Source organism: Desmodus rotundus, chromosome 11 (genome assembly GCF_022682495.2).
Source record: "Desmodus rotundus isolate HL8 chromosome 11, HLdesRot8A.1, whole genome shotgun sequence".
In the NCBI taxonomy this organism is placed as follows: domain Eukaryota; kingdom Metazoa; phylum Chordata; class Mammalia; order Chiroptera; family Phyllostomidae; genus Desmodus; species Desmodus rotundus.
This window is the reverse complement of record NC_071397.1, coordinates 1,566,181-1,579,044: the sequence shown is the minus strand read 5'-3', so window position 1 is coordinate 1,579,044 and position 12,864 is coordinate 1,566,181. Positions and strand designations below refer to the sequence as shown.

The window sequence follows — 12,864 nt, the reverse complement described above, 5'->3', positions numbered from 1 at the left end:
CCTGGATCCTTTGGTTTGGAGAGTTAAACTTGAGGTTTAACAATGGGTTAATCACATTGCTGGCTTAAAAGTTATCCGAAGGTGCTATTTAAAGGTCCTTTCCCCTCCATTCCATACAGATCACCTCCTCTAAACACTTTTCCCTATGTGTATTCTAGAGGTGCCACTAAGCTCAACAACAGCCTCAGGAGACAAATCTAAAAAAGCTTTTCACTCAGGTTAATCATCGAATAACTTTCAGTTTCCCTCCATCACAGACGTTCCTCCTTATAAAGAGGTACAGATTGTATTCTCCAATCAAAGGCTGTAAGTCTGTGATGTCATCAGTTACTAGGAGAAGCTGCTCCTTGAAGTGTCCACAGAATCACAGCATTTTCCAGAATTAAAACATCTGAAAGATCACAGTGACTTTAATTGTGAGAGGTTAAGCAATCTCCCCAAATCTACAACACTACGCTATGATGCAATAAGGGCAAAACTGAGGGTCTCCTAACTTGGAATCATCTTCTCCATCCCCTAAACCCCCAAACACACTCATACACACATTTGTCGAAATGGCTCTGTCTGCAAGTCTGAGAAATGAATGCTCCTAAAGGCTCCTACTGGTACACACATCACTGACCAACACAGAATTGGCTCATAATAGGGGCCCAGGAAGATGTTTCAGAGACAACTGAATCAAACCTTTAAAGCACTAAATTAAAACAATCTTTTACATGTAGGAAGTTCTAACTTTCAGAAGAAGACCTTCATACTGAATCTCTGACCGGCATTTGATGACACCATTCATCTCTCATGCTGATTGGCTGTCAACACTGACATTGCCCAATCCAGGAACAAAGAAATGAGTTCCTTGGTTGGTATTATTTCAGATGTGGGTGGAGAAAGGCCATAGTGCTCACTGAGTGAGACTCGCCTGCTCTCTGCACCACGGACTCCCTGCTCTCCAGCATGGTGCGTCTGTGCTTCCCCGGAGGCTCCTGCATAGCTGCTCTGACAGGGATCCTGTTGGCACTGAGCCCTCTCCTGGCTTGGGCCAGGGACACACCATGTAAGTACATATCTTGGGTGTGGGGGGTGAGAGAAGGAAGAGATTTGCTTTATCACCGTGTCTAGGCTATGTCCCTTAGAAACTTGTGACATTTTCTTCAGTGACCACCTGTCTTTATCGCACGGACCCCCAATTCTTTCCACAACAAAAGGAGCCTGGGTGCTCGCCCTCTACCAGAGCTGTGTAAGGGGCTCCATGCATACAGGTCGTTTCTTCTCGGCTCTCCTCCAGTAAAGCCTCTCCCGCCTTGTGTCCCGTTCCCTCGGGGTCTTGAGAGGATTTAAAAATAATGATTTCAAACTAATTCCCATCCAGTGGTTCCATTTGTTATACTGAGTTATCGGAAGAAGAGAAAAAGTTCCTCTGAAATTTAATGGGAAGTCAAAACAAATTAGAAGGGTCTCTCCTAGAAAATCCCGTGTTATATCCTCAACAGAATCTGTGATGTGGATGCCCCTCTCTAATATGTGAGGGACATCCCCCACTCTGTCCTTTCCTTTCTCCCCGAACCCCCATGTTTATAAGACCTGTGTCCCTGTAAGGGAGGTTCTCTGATGGAAGTTGGCGTGAGTGTTCTCTGTTCCCCCTGTGGGAAGTCCCCTGGAGCTGAGGCAGAGGTTCTTGGTGCTTGGAGTGACCCTACAGATAAGGAGCACCTGTGGGGTGTTCTGTGATGCCTTAAAGAACTTAAGGCATCTCTGAGCACCCCGCCAGGTTAGTGTCCGTTACCAATCCGTTTTGCACCTTTCCATACTACCTGTTTCTCCCACAGCTCCCTTTGTCCAATCTGAGTCCATGGTAGGGATTCAACTAGTAGAGATAAATTGTATGAAATTCTGTTCCTTAAGTTAAAAAGAGTCAAGTATTAGCAATTTCATAGGGTCAGATTGTACACCTTGAGCAGGAGTATAGGGTACGAAGGCTGCTTTCATGCCATGGCACTGAAATCAACAATCCAGTCAAAGGAAATCACTGGTGTCCTGGAGTCTTGGCCCCAAATGTCACAGGTCCATTCATCATGCCCTCTGTTGTCCTTAATCAGCCACGTTTGGTTACCTCTACTTCCGGTTCCTCTCTATTCTTTTCTTTTTTTTTTTTTTAAGATTTTACTTATTTATTTTTAGAGGAAGGGGGGGAGGAAGAGATAGAAAGAAACATCAATGTGTGGTTGCCTCTCACACGCCCCAAAGTGGGGACTTGGCCCGCAACCCAGGCATGTGCCCTGACTGGGACTTGAACCGGCAACCCTTTGGTTTGCAGGCTGACACTCAGTCCACTGAGCCACACCAGCCAGGGCTCAGCCTCTCCTTATTCTTTCCCCAACTATGTCATCACCATTCCTGAGATCCCAAAGTTCGCACAGATCCATAGACAAAATAAAATACAATGATATTTTCCCTTTTTAAAAAAGTTACCCTTTCATTACCAGTGAAAGCTTCTTCTAACAATAGGAAAAGAAAAAAACTTTGTTTGAATTTCTCAGAGAATGTAGAAGGCATTTAATGTGTCATCTGAATAAAAGAGTGTAGGAGCTTGAACCCCTTCTGCTTTCCACGATCCCCACAATGATCAAGTCCCAGAAACTGGGTTCATTCACTTAGGCCACAGATATTTATCTGAGCAACTATTGTACACTGGGCTCAGTTCTAGGCTCCGAGAATCCTATCTGAATATGATAAAAAGTCCCCTGTTATCATGGGACTTATCTAACATCAGGGGAGAAAGACCATAAATAACCCAATAACACTTAAGAAAGAAACAAAATTCCGGATGGAATGGTAGGGTGTTAAATGTTAATGGTAGAATGTTAAATGAAATAAGCCAGGTGGTGAAAGACAAATACCATATGATCTCATCTATAAGTAGAACCTAATCAACAAAACAAACAAGCGAGCAAAATAAAACCAAAGACATGGAAATAAAGAACAAACTGGCAGTGACCAGAGGGATGGGGGAAGGGGGGCATGAGGGAAAGAAGGGGAAGGGTCAAGTCAAGGAATGTGTCTATAGGACCCATGGGCAAGCACAATGAGGGGGGGAGGATTGAATGTGGGAGACGGGGCGTGGGCAAGGCAGGGGAGAGTAATGGGGGGGAAATGGGGACAACTGTAGTTGAACAACAATTAAAATTTTTTTTAAATAAACCAGTTATGGGACAGAGAAAACCAAATTTACCTGACTTCAGCTCAAGTGGTTAGGGAGCTCCCCCTGAGAAAGTGACATTTTCTTGAGACCTGAATGATGAGGGAAGCCACCATGTGAAGACGAAGGGACAAGCGTTCCAGGGAGAGGAACGGGGAAATGCCAAAGTGTGGGGACGTGTTTGCCATGGTTAAGGGACAGAAAGAAGGCTGGAGTGGCTCGGGCACAGCCAGCATGTTGGAGAGCGACACTGAGACAGGAAGAGGGTGGAGAAGACGGGAGACAAATCACACTGGGCTCTGATGGCCGTGGTAAGGAATTTGAATTTCATTTGAAGACACGTGCGAACTACTGGAGGCTTACAAGGAGGGTCCATTTATACTTATTTAAAAAAATAAATAACCCTGGCCACCATGCGGAGACTGGGCTGTAGGGGTTCACAAGTGGAGGAGCACGGAGGAGTTCTCCCGGGAAGACCGCTTGGGGCTCCATTTCATGTGGTAGTGAAAGGACGGTGGTAAAGATAAGGTGAGCAGACTTGGGGGAGATATTTGCTTGAGTTTTTGATGGACCAGAAGGGGGAGGAGGACAAAATCAAGCTTATCCCTAAAAAGTTTGTCTTAAATTATTTGAATAAACCTAGTGGTGCCGTTTATCGAGATAAGGAGGACTGTAAGAAAATAATGTGAAGTGGGTGGTTAGGAATACACCTTTTAAGTCTGAAATAATTTTTTGACATTTATGTGGCGCTGTCAATGGGTCAGTTGAATACAGGGCCCGGAGCTCGGGGCCCGCCAGGGCTGCAGGTGCGTAAGCTGGTGTCACTGAGACACATGCTGCGGTCAAGTCCAGGACAGTGGAGGAGGCCACACAGTGAGTGAGCGAGTGTGTGTGGCAGACAAGAAGATGGGAAGGGCTGAGCCCAGAGGACCAAGGGCTAGTGAGGCAGCCAAGGGGACTGAGAAGGGGTGCCAGCAGTGTCGAGGAAAACCAAGAGAGCGTGATGCATGAAGGTGAAGGAATTCGATTTTCCCGCTGGGGGAGTGGACAGGTGTGGTGAGAACCACTAGGAGGTCGGGCAGTGAGAACATGCAGGGAAGCGAGCAGTGGGTTTGGCAGAGGTGATGTGTGCAGTCAGTGAATTGTACAAGGTGGAAAGTGAGGTGGACCATTTGAAGAGAGAATGGGAGCTGAAGACGTGAAGGATGGATCACAGGAGACTCTTTTGAGCAGCTCAGGGAGAGACTGTGCTCCAGGATCAGGGAGTCAGCTGGACCTGAAGCACAAGAATAAACGAGCCTGAAAAGAAGCTCGTGAGAACCAGAGATGCTCAGTCAGCAGCAAGGAGCCACTTGCATATAAGTGGGCTTATATGCAGAGGTGACTGGTAATGCAAACCCCCCTGATTACACAGCCAGTATTTATTCATGACCTAGAATAGACCAGTTATCACCCTAAATAATGAGGATGGAGGCATCAGCAAAACAATCTGGTCTCTATCCGCATGGAGCATCATAACATCCTGCAGTTACTATGGACCAGGCCTGTACATTCCAGCATGTAATTCTCATAACGACCTTATCTTATCTGCAGTAATTAAAAATGCAATACTCTATGGAATCTAAAATTCAAGGTTTAAATTACCCAGAAAGCCCCTCTTCTACGCCAGCCCACTCGCACGACGGCCGTGCAAGTCCCGTTACTGCACACGAACCAAACTTCTGTGTGTGTTCAAAGTGCTATGTAGCGATAAAGTTAGTTAAAGACAACTGCCAAATCATGAGGAAGAAATTATTTGCTTTAGGAAGTTAAAAAATGAAAGATTTTTGTGTGCTGGCATTCATAGGGGTTATTAAGAATTAAAGTAACAATGTATGTATTGATTACTTATGTGATCAGTGAATCACATTTTACACTATTTAATTTCACACTTAACAATATCCTGGGAGGAATACACTATCACTAAATCTATTTTAGAGATAAAGAAAAAGAGGCCCGTGGAGGTTAAAATCTGACCCAAGTGGAAGAGCTAATGTTCAACTTTAATTTTCTAATTCTAGAGTTTGGGCTCCTAACCACCACCAGTGAAGAGTGGCTTGGTTGGGTCTGAGTACTGACGAAATTTCTGATGTTCACATGTGCCAGTGCGTGTCTGAGGCGTGGAGGCAGGCAGATGCAAGAGCTGCTAGTTCTGATGTAGGGGAGAAATTCGCATTCGTTTTGCATTGATGACATTAAAAGTCCCATACGCGCTCACACTACGGGCAGACTATCGGGGGCATGAGAGGAAGAGGATAAAGAAGTGTTAAATACACTCTTTTTTCTGAGACTTTATTCGCAAGTCGGGCTAGGGTTGACAACTAAAACACCAGATGCCCAATTAAATCCGAATTTCAGAGGAACAACAATTATTTCTCTGAAATCCAAATTGAACCGGGCACCCTGGGTTTTTATGTGTTATATTTGGAAACCTCGAGCTGGGCGGTGGGCCGACAGCGCTGGCCGCACAGGCCGCGGTGCACAGCAGTCTCACCCATCTTCACCTTTCAGCTTTCTCCCGTGGCGGGGGAGGCACTAGAGGGTTTGTGAACAGAGGTGGTCTGACCGGGGCGCCCTCCTCTCTGCCCTCGTTTCTGAGGGAAGGTCTCTCCTCTGGGGACCTGCTCATTTTTGTAAACTGTCTCTATGAGCATGTCATCCTAGTTTCTCCCTCTCTGAGGGGAACTGACTGTAAAAAGGAGAGGTCCACGTCTGGCCCAGGCGGTAAGTTGCTGTCCTCTGGTATTGTCGGGAGCAGGACACAGGGAATAATCACATGGCTGTGGCGGTAGTTTCCCAGTGTGCATAAGCAGTGGACCAGAGGCAGAGAAATTAAGAAAGAAGACGATGTGAAGGATAAATTCTATGACATGGTGACTGGGTGACCAGACAAAGAAATAGGAAGGCAGGCCCTGAACAAATGTATTTTGCTAAAAATATTACTGAGCACTGGGATCAGACTGCTAAAAAAAATGCAAATTTCTTATAGGACCAAGATTTTCAACAGATATAATATTAATAGAACTTCCTATGTGTTCTCACCTGCTCCATAATTTACAGGGGCTTTTTCACCCCAGACTTTTCAGAGGGTTCCCACCAGTGGAGCTCGCTCTGTGAAGGTTCACCACCTCTTCCCCCTCTGCCCAGCCCGGGGACATCTGGCAGTGTCTGGAGCCCTGTTTCGTTGTCACCCGGGGGCGGGGGCAGGGGCGGGGGCGGGTCTTCTGATGACTAGGGGGTAGGGAGGCCGGGGATGCTGAGCACAGCCCACTGCACGCAGAACAGCCGGCCTCCCAACCACCAAGAATTCTCCGGGGCAACCGTCAATAGTGCTGAGGTTGGGAAGACTGCTTGACACTGGCTGTTTCCAAAACTTCTAGAGTCTCAGTTTATACACACACTCACCTTCCAATTCAGTTCTTCGTGGTTTATTTTAGCTCAAGACAGAGAGGGGGGGGGGGGGGGAGAGAGAGAGAGAGAGAGAGAGAGAGAGAGAGAGAGAGAGAGAGTTGTATAAACTCACTGCGTTCTTGTTGAATCCTTCAATCAACTGAAGCTTAAACTCTCCATTTTTACTTTTTGCCTTATGCAATGTTTTTCAAAATTTCACAAGTTCTTCGTCATCACATCTCTAACTTTCAACAACTTGTCTTTTTATGTCACCAATATTTTCAGTAATGTCTCAAATTTCTGCAGTAATTCTTCTACTTTCTGCACTGTTGATGAGATCAGAAGCTACCATTTATCCCTCTTAGTTTTTAAAAAAGATTATTTATTTACTTTTAGAGAGAGGGGGAGGGAGAGGGGAAGGGAGGGACGGAAGCATCGATGTGTGGTTTTCTCTCTCTGCCCCCCACTGGGGACCCGGCCCTGGACCCACGCACGTGCCCGGACAGGGACTCAAACCGGGACCTCGGGTTCGCAGGCCGGCACCCAGTCCGCTGAGCACAGCAGCCGGGCCGGGCCTCTCGTTTTTAATCACTGGTTTATTCCTCTGGCGTTCGGGGCTTTCTGGGTTTGCACCTGCAGGAGATGTGTCCCTGTTGGGGTTACTGTTTCATCTCCCCGAGACTCGCCAGTGGTTTCCCGCTGCGTGGGGCGAAAGGCCCATCCTCACCCTCGGGCTCTCAGCACCGGCCCGCGCGGGCTCCTCCAGTCCCTTCTCCGCCCTCCCGCCCCCCACGGCCTGTGCCTCGGGGGACTGTTCTCCTCCGGCTGCTGGAGGAGGCTCGAGGGCCCTTCCCGGCCCCGCTTCGCTCCCGGCCTTTCTCTCTCCCGCATGAAATCTGCTGCGGTTGGGTCCCGACCCGCAAGCTCCAGCGTGGCGGGCGGAGGCCCGAACTCCTGCTCCGCACTCCCCGGGGCCGCGGGGCCTGGGACGGGGTCCGGGCGAGCGGGAGGCGGCAGGACGGGGAGGGCGCGTCCGGGGAAGGGAGCGGAAGGGACCGCGCTGCGGGACGGGCGGAGGGAGGGGACGCTTCTGGAAGCAGGTGCCGAAGGCGCAGGTCCCCGCCCGGCGCCGCGTCCCGCAGCCCCGCAGGGAGGCCGAGTGGATCCCGGGCGGCTTAGGATCCGCCCGGCCCCCCGCCAGCCCCAGACGAGGGGCGAGCCCTGGCGCTGGCGGTCGGGGTGCGGGCGGCCTCGTGTCCCCCCGGGCCGCGCGCCCGCACTGCGCGGCGTCGCCACCAACGTCTAACCGGAGTGACCGGCTCGTTCTGTCCCCACAGCACCTTTCTTGGAGCAGCATAACGCCGAGTGTCACTTCACCAACGGGACGCAGCGGGTGCGGCTCCTGGACAGATACTTTTACAACCGCGAGGAGTACGTGCGCTTCGACAGCGACGTGGGGGAGTACCGCGCGGTGACCGAGCTGGGGCGGCCGGACGCCAAGTACTGGAACGGGCAGGAGGACCTCCTGGAGCGGAGGCGGGCGGAGGTGGACACGGTGTGCAGACACAACTACGGGGTGTTTGATGGATTCCTGGTGCACCGGCAAAGTGAGCGCGGCGGGGGGGGGGGGCGCGTGTGTACGTACGTGCACGTGTATGTGTGCGCGTGTGCGCGCGCGTGTTTGCAGGACCGTGGGCGAGCGCGCGTGCCCGGGCCGCCGTCGGGGACGCCGCGTGACGGTGGCCTGTGTGGTCGGGGTGAGGGTTCGGGGAGCAGAGGGGAGGGGTGAAAGGTCGCGGACGTGCGCCGGGCGGTCGCCCTGGGACGGGGTCGCGGGTTTGCTGCGTGAGCGTTGCGCTGGGAGGGAGGGTCGGGCTGAGGTTGGAGCGGCGGGGCCCTCAGGCTCTTTCTGGCTTTTTTTTTGCATTAGTGTACCTGTTTTTACAGAGTTGGAATGATTATAAAATCAGGTTTTTTAATTATAATTTTGTTACCTAACACATGGATGTTACTATTTTTGTAATGCTAATAGCACAACATGTAAGTAGTTACATATTATCTTTCTACAGTTGCGACAATTTACCTAATATTCTGAATTTTTTTAAATAGTACCAAATTGTTGAGATTTTGTATTTTTTTTTAAATTTGTACTTCTTTGATTCCTAAGGTTCCTGAACATTTTTTCACATATTTATTGGTTAGTTGTTGTTCCTGCTCTAAGATCACCTACTCTCTGGGGGCCTGGCGTTTTCCTCGGTGACTCTGGGGGTTCTCCACGCAGTTAGGCGAACTCACTGCTGATGTTCGAGTCAGCAGTTCCTCCAGTTCCTGGTCTGTGTTTTGTCTCTGCTTTACTACTTTCCATGTTTAGAATTTAAACATCTTTAATGTAATGTAATTTAAACATCTTTGCTGCAAAGTTGTTAGCGATGATTTACCATCAAAATTAAGTCGACCAGTGTGTGGTATAAAAATGTTTCTCCCCAGCTTTCTTCTCCTCCTCCTCTTCCTCTCCTCTTCCACCCCCTCCGCCTCCCCCCTTCTCCATTGTACTTACTGACCTTGGCCTCAGGCAGGAAGCGCTTGTGTAAATGAGTCCGAGACCCTGCCCTGAGCTCAGTGTCAGCTTAAGAGGAGAGACGATTATAAAATGACAGCAATTCCAATAATAGTTATGCTCCTTTTGAAAAGGAGAGGGCTTGCCCCACTGAGTGTAATTATACGTATTTTTAAATGAATGACTTTCCTGGCTCCTTCCCCTCTTCTCCAGGACTCATGCTTTTCTGGGACTCAGCTCATAGAGTCAGAGAATCACCTGTGTCTTTCCGGCTTCCCAGGTAGAACCAGTTCTGTGCTGCTCTCTGGTCCGAGTGCCGCCATCCCAGGATTTCCTCCCCCGCATCTGCATCTTCCCCGATGTTCCCCAGTTTATCCTCACTGCTTTGAGTTACATTTCTCTCCAAGTGAACAAGGATAACAAGTAGCTGACGTACACTGATGGCTAAGTTCCAGCCACTGTGTTAATATTTTAGGCCCAGTGATCCTCATACATCCTTAAGAGCTAAGGTAGTCTTGTTATCCCCCTTTGTAGGTGAGGAAGCTCGGGATGGAGGAAAGTAAAAATTATCCCAGGGCCAACCAGTAAGAGGCAGGGCCTGGGCTCGAACTCGGGCAGCCCTGCTCCAGAAATCACACTTTTAATTAATGCACTATATGCCTTGCGAAGGTTTGTAAACACTTCAATTTGATAGTGAATAGCTGTTTCAAGATAGGACAAAACCCCACAAATGTCCTCCACCTCTCTCAGATCGGGTGGGCCCCTGCTGTAGGGACAGATCCTGCTGGGCCACAGGGCCAGCTCTGAGGGAGGCCCGCCCGAGACTGGATGCCGGGACTGGAGACTGGAGACTGGAGCCCGGGACTAGAGCCCAGGACTGGAGCCGGGGACTGGAGACTGGAGGCTGGAGCCCGGGACTAGAGCCCAGGACTGGAGCCGGGGACTGGAGGCTGGAGGCTGGAGGCCGAAAGGCAGCCAGCCCAGGAGCCGCCTCTGCGTTCCTCAGGCCCCCACGTTTTCTCTCCCAGCTGCGCCTACAGTGACGGTGTACCCTGCAAAGACGCAGCGCCTGCAGCACCACAACCTCCTGGTCTGCTCTGTGAATGGCTTCTACCCCGGCCACGTTGAAGTCCGGTGGCTGCGGAACGGCCAGGAAGAGGAGGATGGGGTCGTCTCCACAGGCCTGATCCGGAACGGAGACTGGACCTTCCAGATCATGGTGATGCTGGAAACCGTTCCCCGGAGTGGGGAGGTCTACACCTGCCACGTGCAGCACCCCGGCCAGACGGTCCCTGTCACTGTGGAATGGAGTGAGTAGTGTTCTGTCCTCATTCGGGCCTCACCCACCACGGGGGACTCGCTCATCCCTGAGTGTCAGGGTTGTCCCCTGCCCCCACCACGTTTTCATTCGCTCGTGTTCTCTCCTTCAGCACAGGTCACGGGGGCAGGGTGGGGGGTGGCCCTGTGACAATTTCTATAAATACTTAGAGCCCTTGGGGAGGCCGTTGTTCCTGGCAGTCAGAAGAGCAGTTGTCCCTGTTACGATCTTTCCCACGATGTCACAGGTCATGTTCCTCCTTGGCCCTGGGCACCAGTCCCCTGCCTTGGCTGGGCTGGTTCTTCTGCCCTGTGACTGTCAGTTGTCCAGTGAGATCTGAGCAAAGCCACATCCTCTGCAGTGCAGGGACCTTCCTGACACGGGGAGAGTTCAGTCTCTGCTCTGCTGTCCCTTAGCTCTGCCACCCCGGCCAAAGACTCCACCTTACTGAGCCCCAGGCTCCGCATCCATCAATATGGAAGTAGTGCCTTATGTCCAGGCCGTGATGTTTCAGTGAGTTCAGTGCCTGAACCTTGTGTCTCCTCAGCGTGATTTTAAGTCTTTTCCAGAAACGGCCAGTTGTTCGGGTTCTTCTAGGGAAAGCAGCTTCCCACCCTCAAAGCTCTCAGTCCCAGAGTCTCAATCAGAGAAGCTGGGTTTGGGGTAAAAGTCACTAAAACCAGCTTCTTCTCTCAGGGGCGCAGTCTGACTCTGCACAGAGCAAGATGCTGAGTGGAGTCGGGGGCTTCGTGCTGGGTCTGCTCTTCCTTGGGGCGGGGCTGTTCGTCTACTTCAGGAATCAGAAAGGTGAGGAGCCTGTCGGCTGCTGAAGGTCCCCACACACTGTGTGGGGGAAGACAGACGACTCTGCCCAAGTTACTTCTCTGTATATCAATGGCTCTGTATAAAGCCTTTCTTTCCCTGGTTAATATCACATTTCCTGGAAACCCAGAAATAAGTAGTTCGTGGTCATTATGGCTGAAACATAAGGAACTATGGCCTGTAGAGGTAAGAGAGGGGTTAACACGCACGGGGATAACATCCCTGGAGTAAATGGAGGAACAGACACTGCAGTTAAAATTACACCGGATTCATGTAACCGGAGCTTCGTGGGTCGCTGCTTTCAGTTTCTGCTCTCCTCTCTGCTCTGGCGGGTTGTGGTGGTAGAGAAATTTCAGGTGGTCCGGGGTTGGTGACGTTGTGTTTGGGGACAGATTTACCTCCATGTCTTCTAAGTCTGTATCTTCCTTCTCTTTCCCAGGACACTCTGGACTTCAGCCAACAGGTAATCTCTTTAATTGTATCTTAGAGACGTATATTCGGTTTCCCTAGAACAGAATGCAGAGGTGACAGAAATAACGGGAAAGACTTTGGATCTGACTTCTGGTCAGCCAGTTTACACTAAACTTCTCATCACTTAATAAAAGCCCTGCTCTAAAGCAGCTTTGGCTCAGGGTGACCTGAGAACTTTTCTTTTTCTTACTTCAGAGCTGTAGCAGGAGGCTCTGAGAGGGAGGGGAAAAGCTGCTTGCTGGCTAGGTCTGGGAACAGCACTCTCCTCTGTCTGCAGGACTCCTGAGCTGAAGTGACGATGGTGACGCTGGAGACACTCGAGGGAGAAAGAACCTTCTGTCCCTGTCCTCCCAGCATGCAAGGTTTCCTGCCTGGCTCTTACTCCACAAAGAGAGCGCCCCCTCAGGGTCTGCTTTGGTCCTGGCTCAGTGACCCTGCAGATCACGTCCTCCCTGCCGGCTCCCTCAGTCCCCGCCCTTGGCCTGGAAGTCCCAGTGTCGACTGGCTGCAGTGCCTTGCTTACCTTCCTTCCTTCCCTGGTCCCTCTGTATTCAACCCTTACTGTTTCCTGTGCACCTGAACCCACCCTCTGCCCACATTTCTTTATAAAATTTTTCCCAATTAAACATGGAGTGAACATCATCTGCTTCATACGGCTTCAAGGACAAAAAGTAGAAAGAAAAGAAAAAGATTTCACCACAATACGGTAATAATTTTCATTTATAGTCCTGAGCTTTGCTCACATGGGGATCTGGAAGACTTCCTTGCTCCTTCTGTGCTTTTTCATGAGTTTTCTGCATTCTGTGATTAGGCATCTTCCCGAGCTGGGAGAAAGCCTGCAATACATGGTGGTCCCCTGCATCTTGTTTCTCAAGGACAAACACATAACTCCCTTTGCAGCATGGGACACAGAAAGGGGACAATAAGTATAAGAAATCAGGTCACTTGTAAGGATGTGATGCCTTTTAAGATTTTTCGAATCCTATTCTTCGGTCTCTTTTTATCTGATTTTTTTTAAAGAATCTAAACTTGGGTACTTCTTAAAAGTTTTGAAAATTTATTGAATGGAAAGAG

At 50.0% G+C, this 12,864-nt stretch overlaps 1 protein-coding gene across 1 annotated transcript; it reads left to right on the top strand.

The window, feature by feature from the left end:
* Positions 1-863: 863 nt before the first annotated feature.
* LOC112302159 (DLA class II histocompatibility antigen, DR-1 beta chain) lies at positions 864-12,432 on the top strand. The gene is made up of 6 exons (XM_053914020.2): positions 864-1,051; positions 7,960-8,229; positions 10,208-10,489; positions 11,194-11,304; positions 11,759-11,782; positions 12,068-12,432. Exons 1-6 carry the CDS (start codon positions 952-954, stop codon positions 12,079-12,081), a joined length of 801 nt encoding a protein of 266 aa, XP_053769995.1. The 5' UTR covers positions 864-951; the 3' UTR covers positions 12,082-12,432.
* Positions 12,433-12,864: the final 432 nt, after the last annotated feature.

Excerpts from the sequence above, each read along its gene's own strand:
- LOC112302159 (XM_053914020.2), top strand. The coding sequence starts at position 952 with ATGGTGCGTCTGTGCTTCCCCGGAGGCTCCTGCATAGCTGCTCTGACA. Across the intron at positions 10,490-11,193 it reads CCCTGTCACTGTGGAATGGA|GGGCGCAGTCTGACTCTGCA; the intron begins GTGAGTAGTGTT and ends TTCTTCTCTCAG. Across the intron at positions 11,305-11,758 it reads CTACTTCAGGAATCAGAAAG|GACACTCTGGACTTCAGCCA; the intron begins GTGAGGAGCCTG and ends TCTCTTTCCCAG.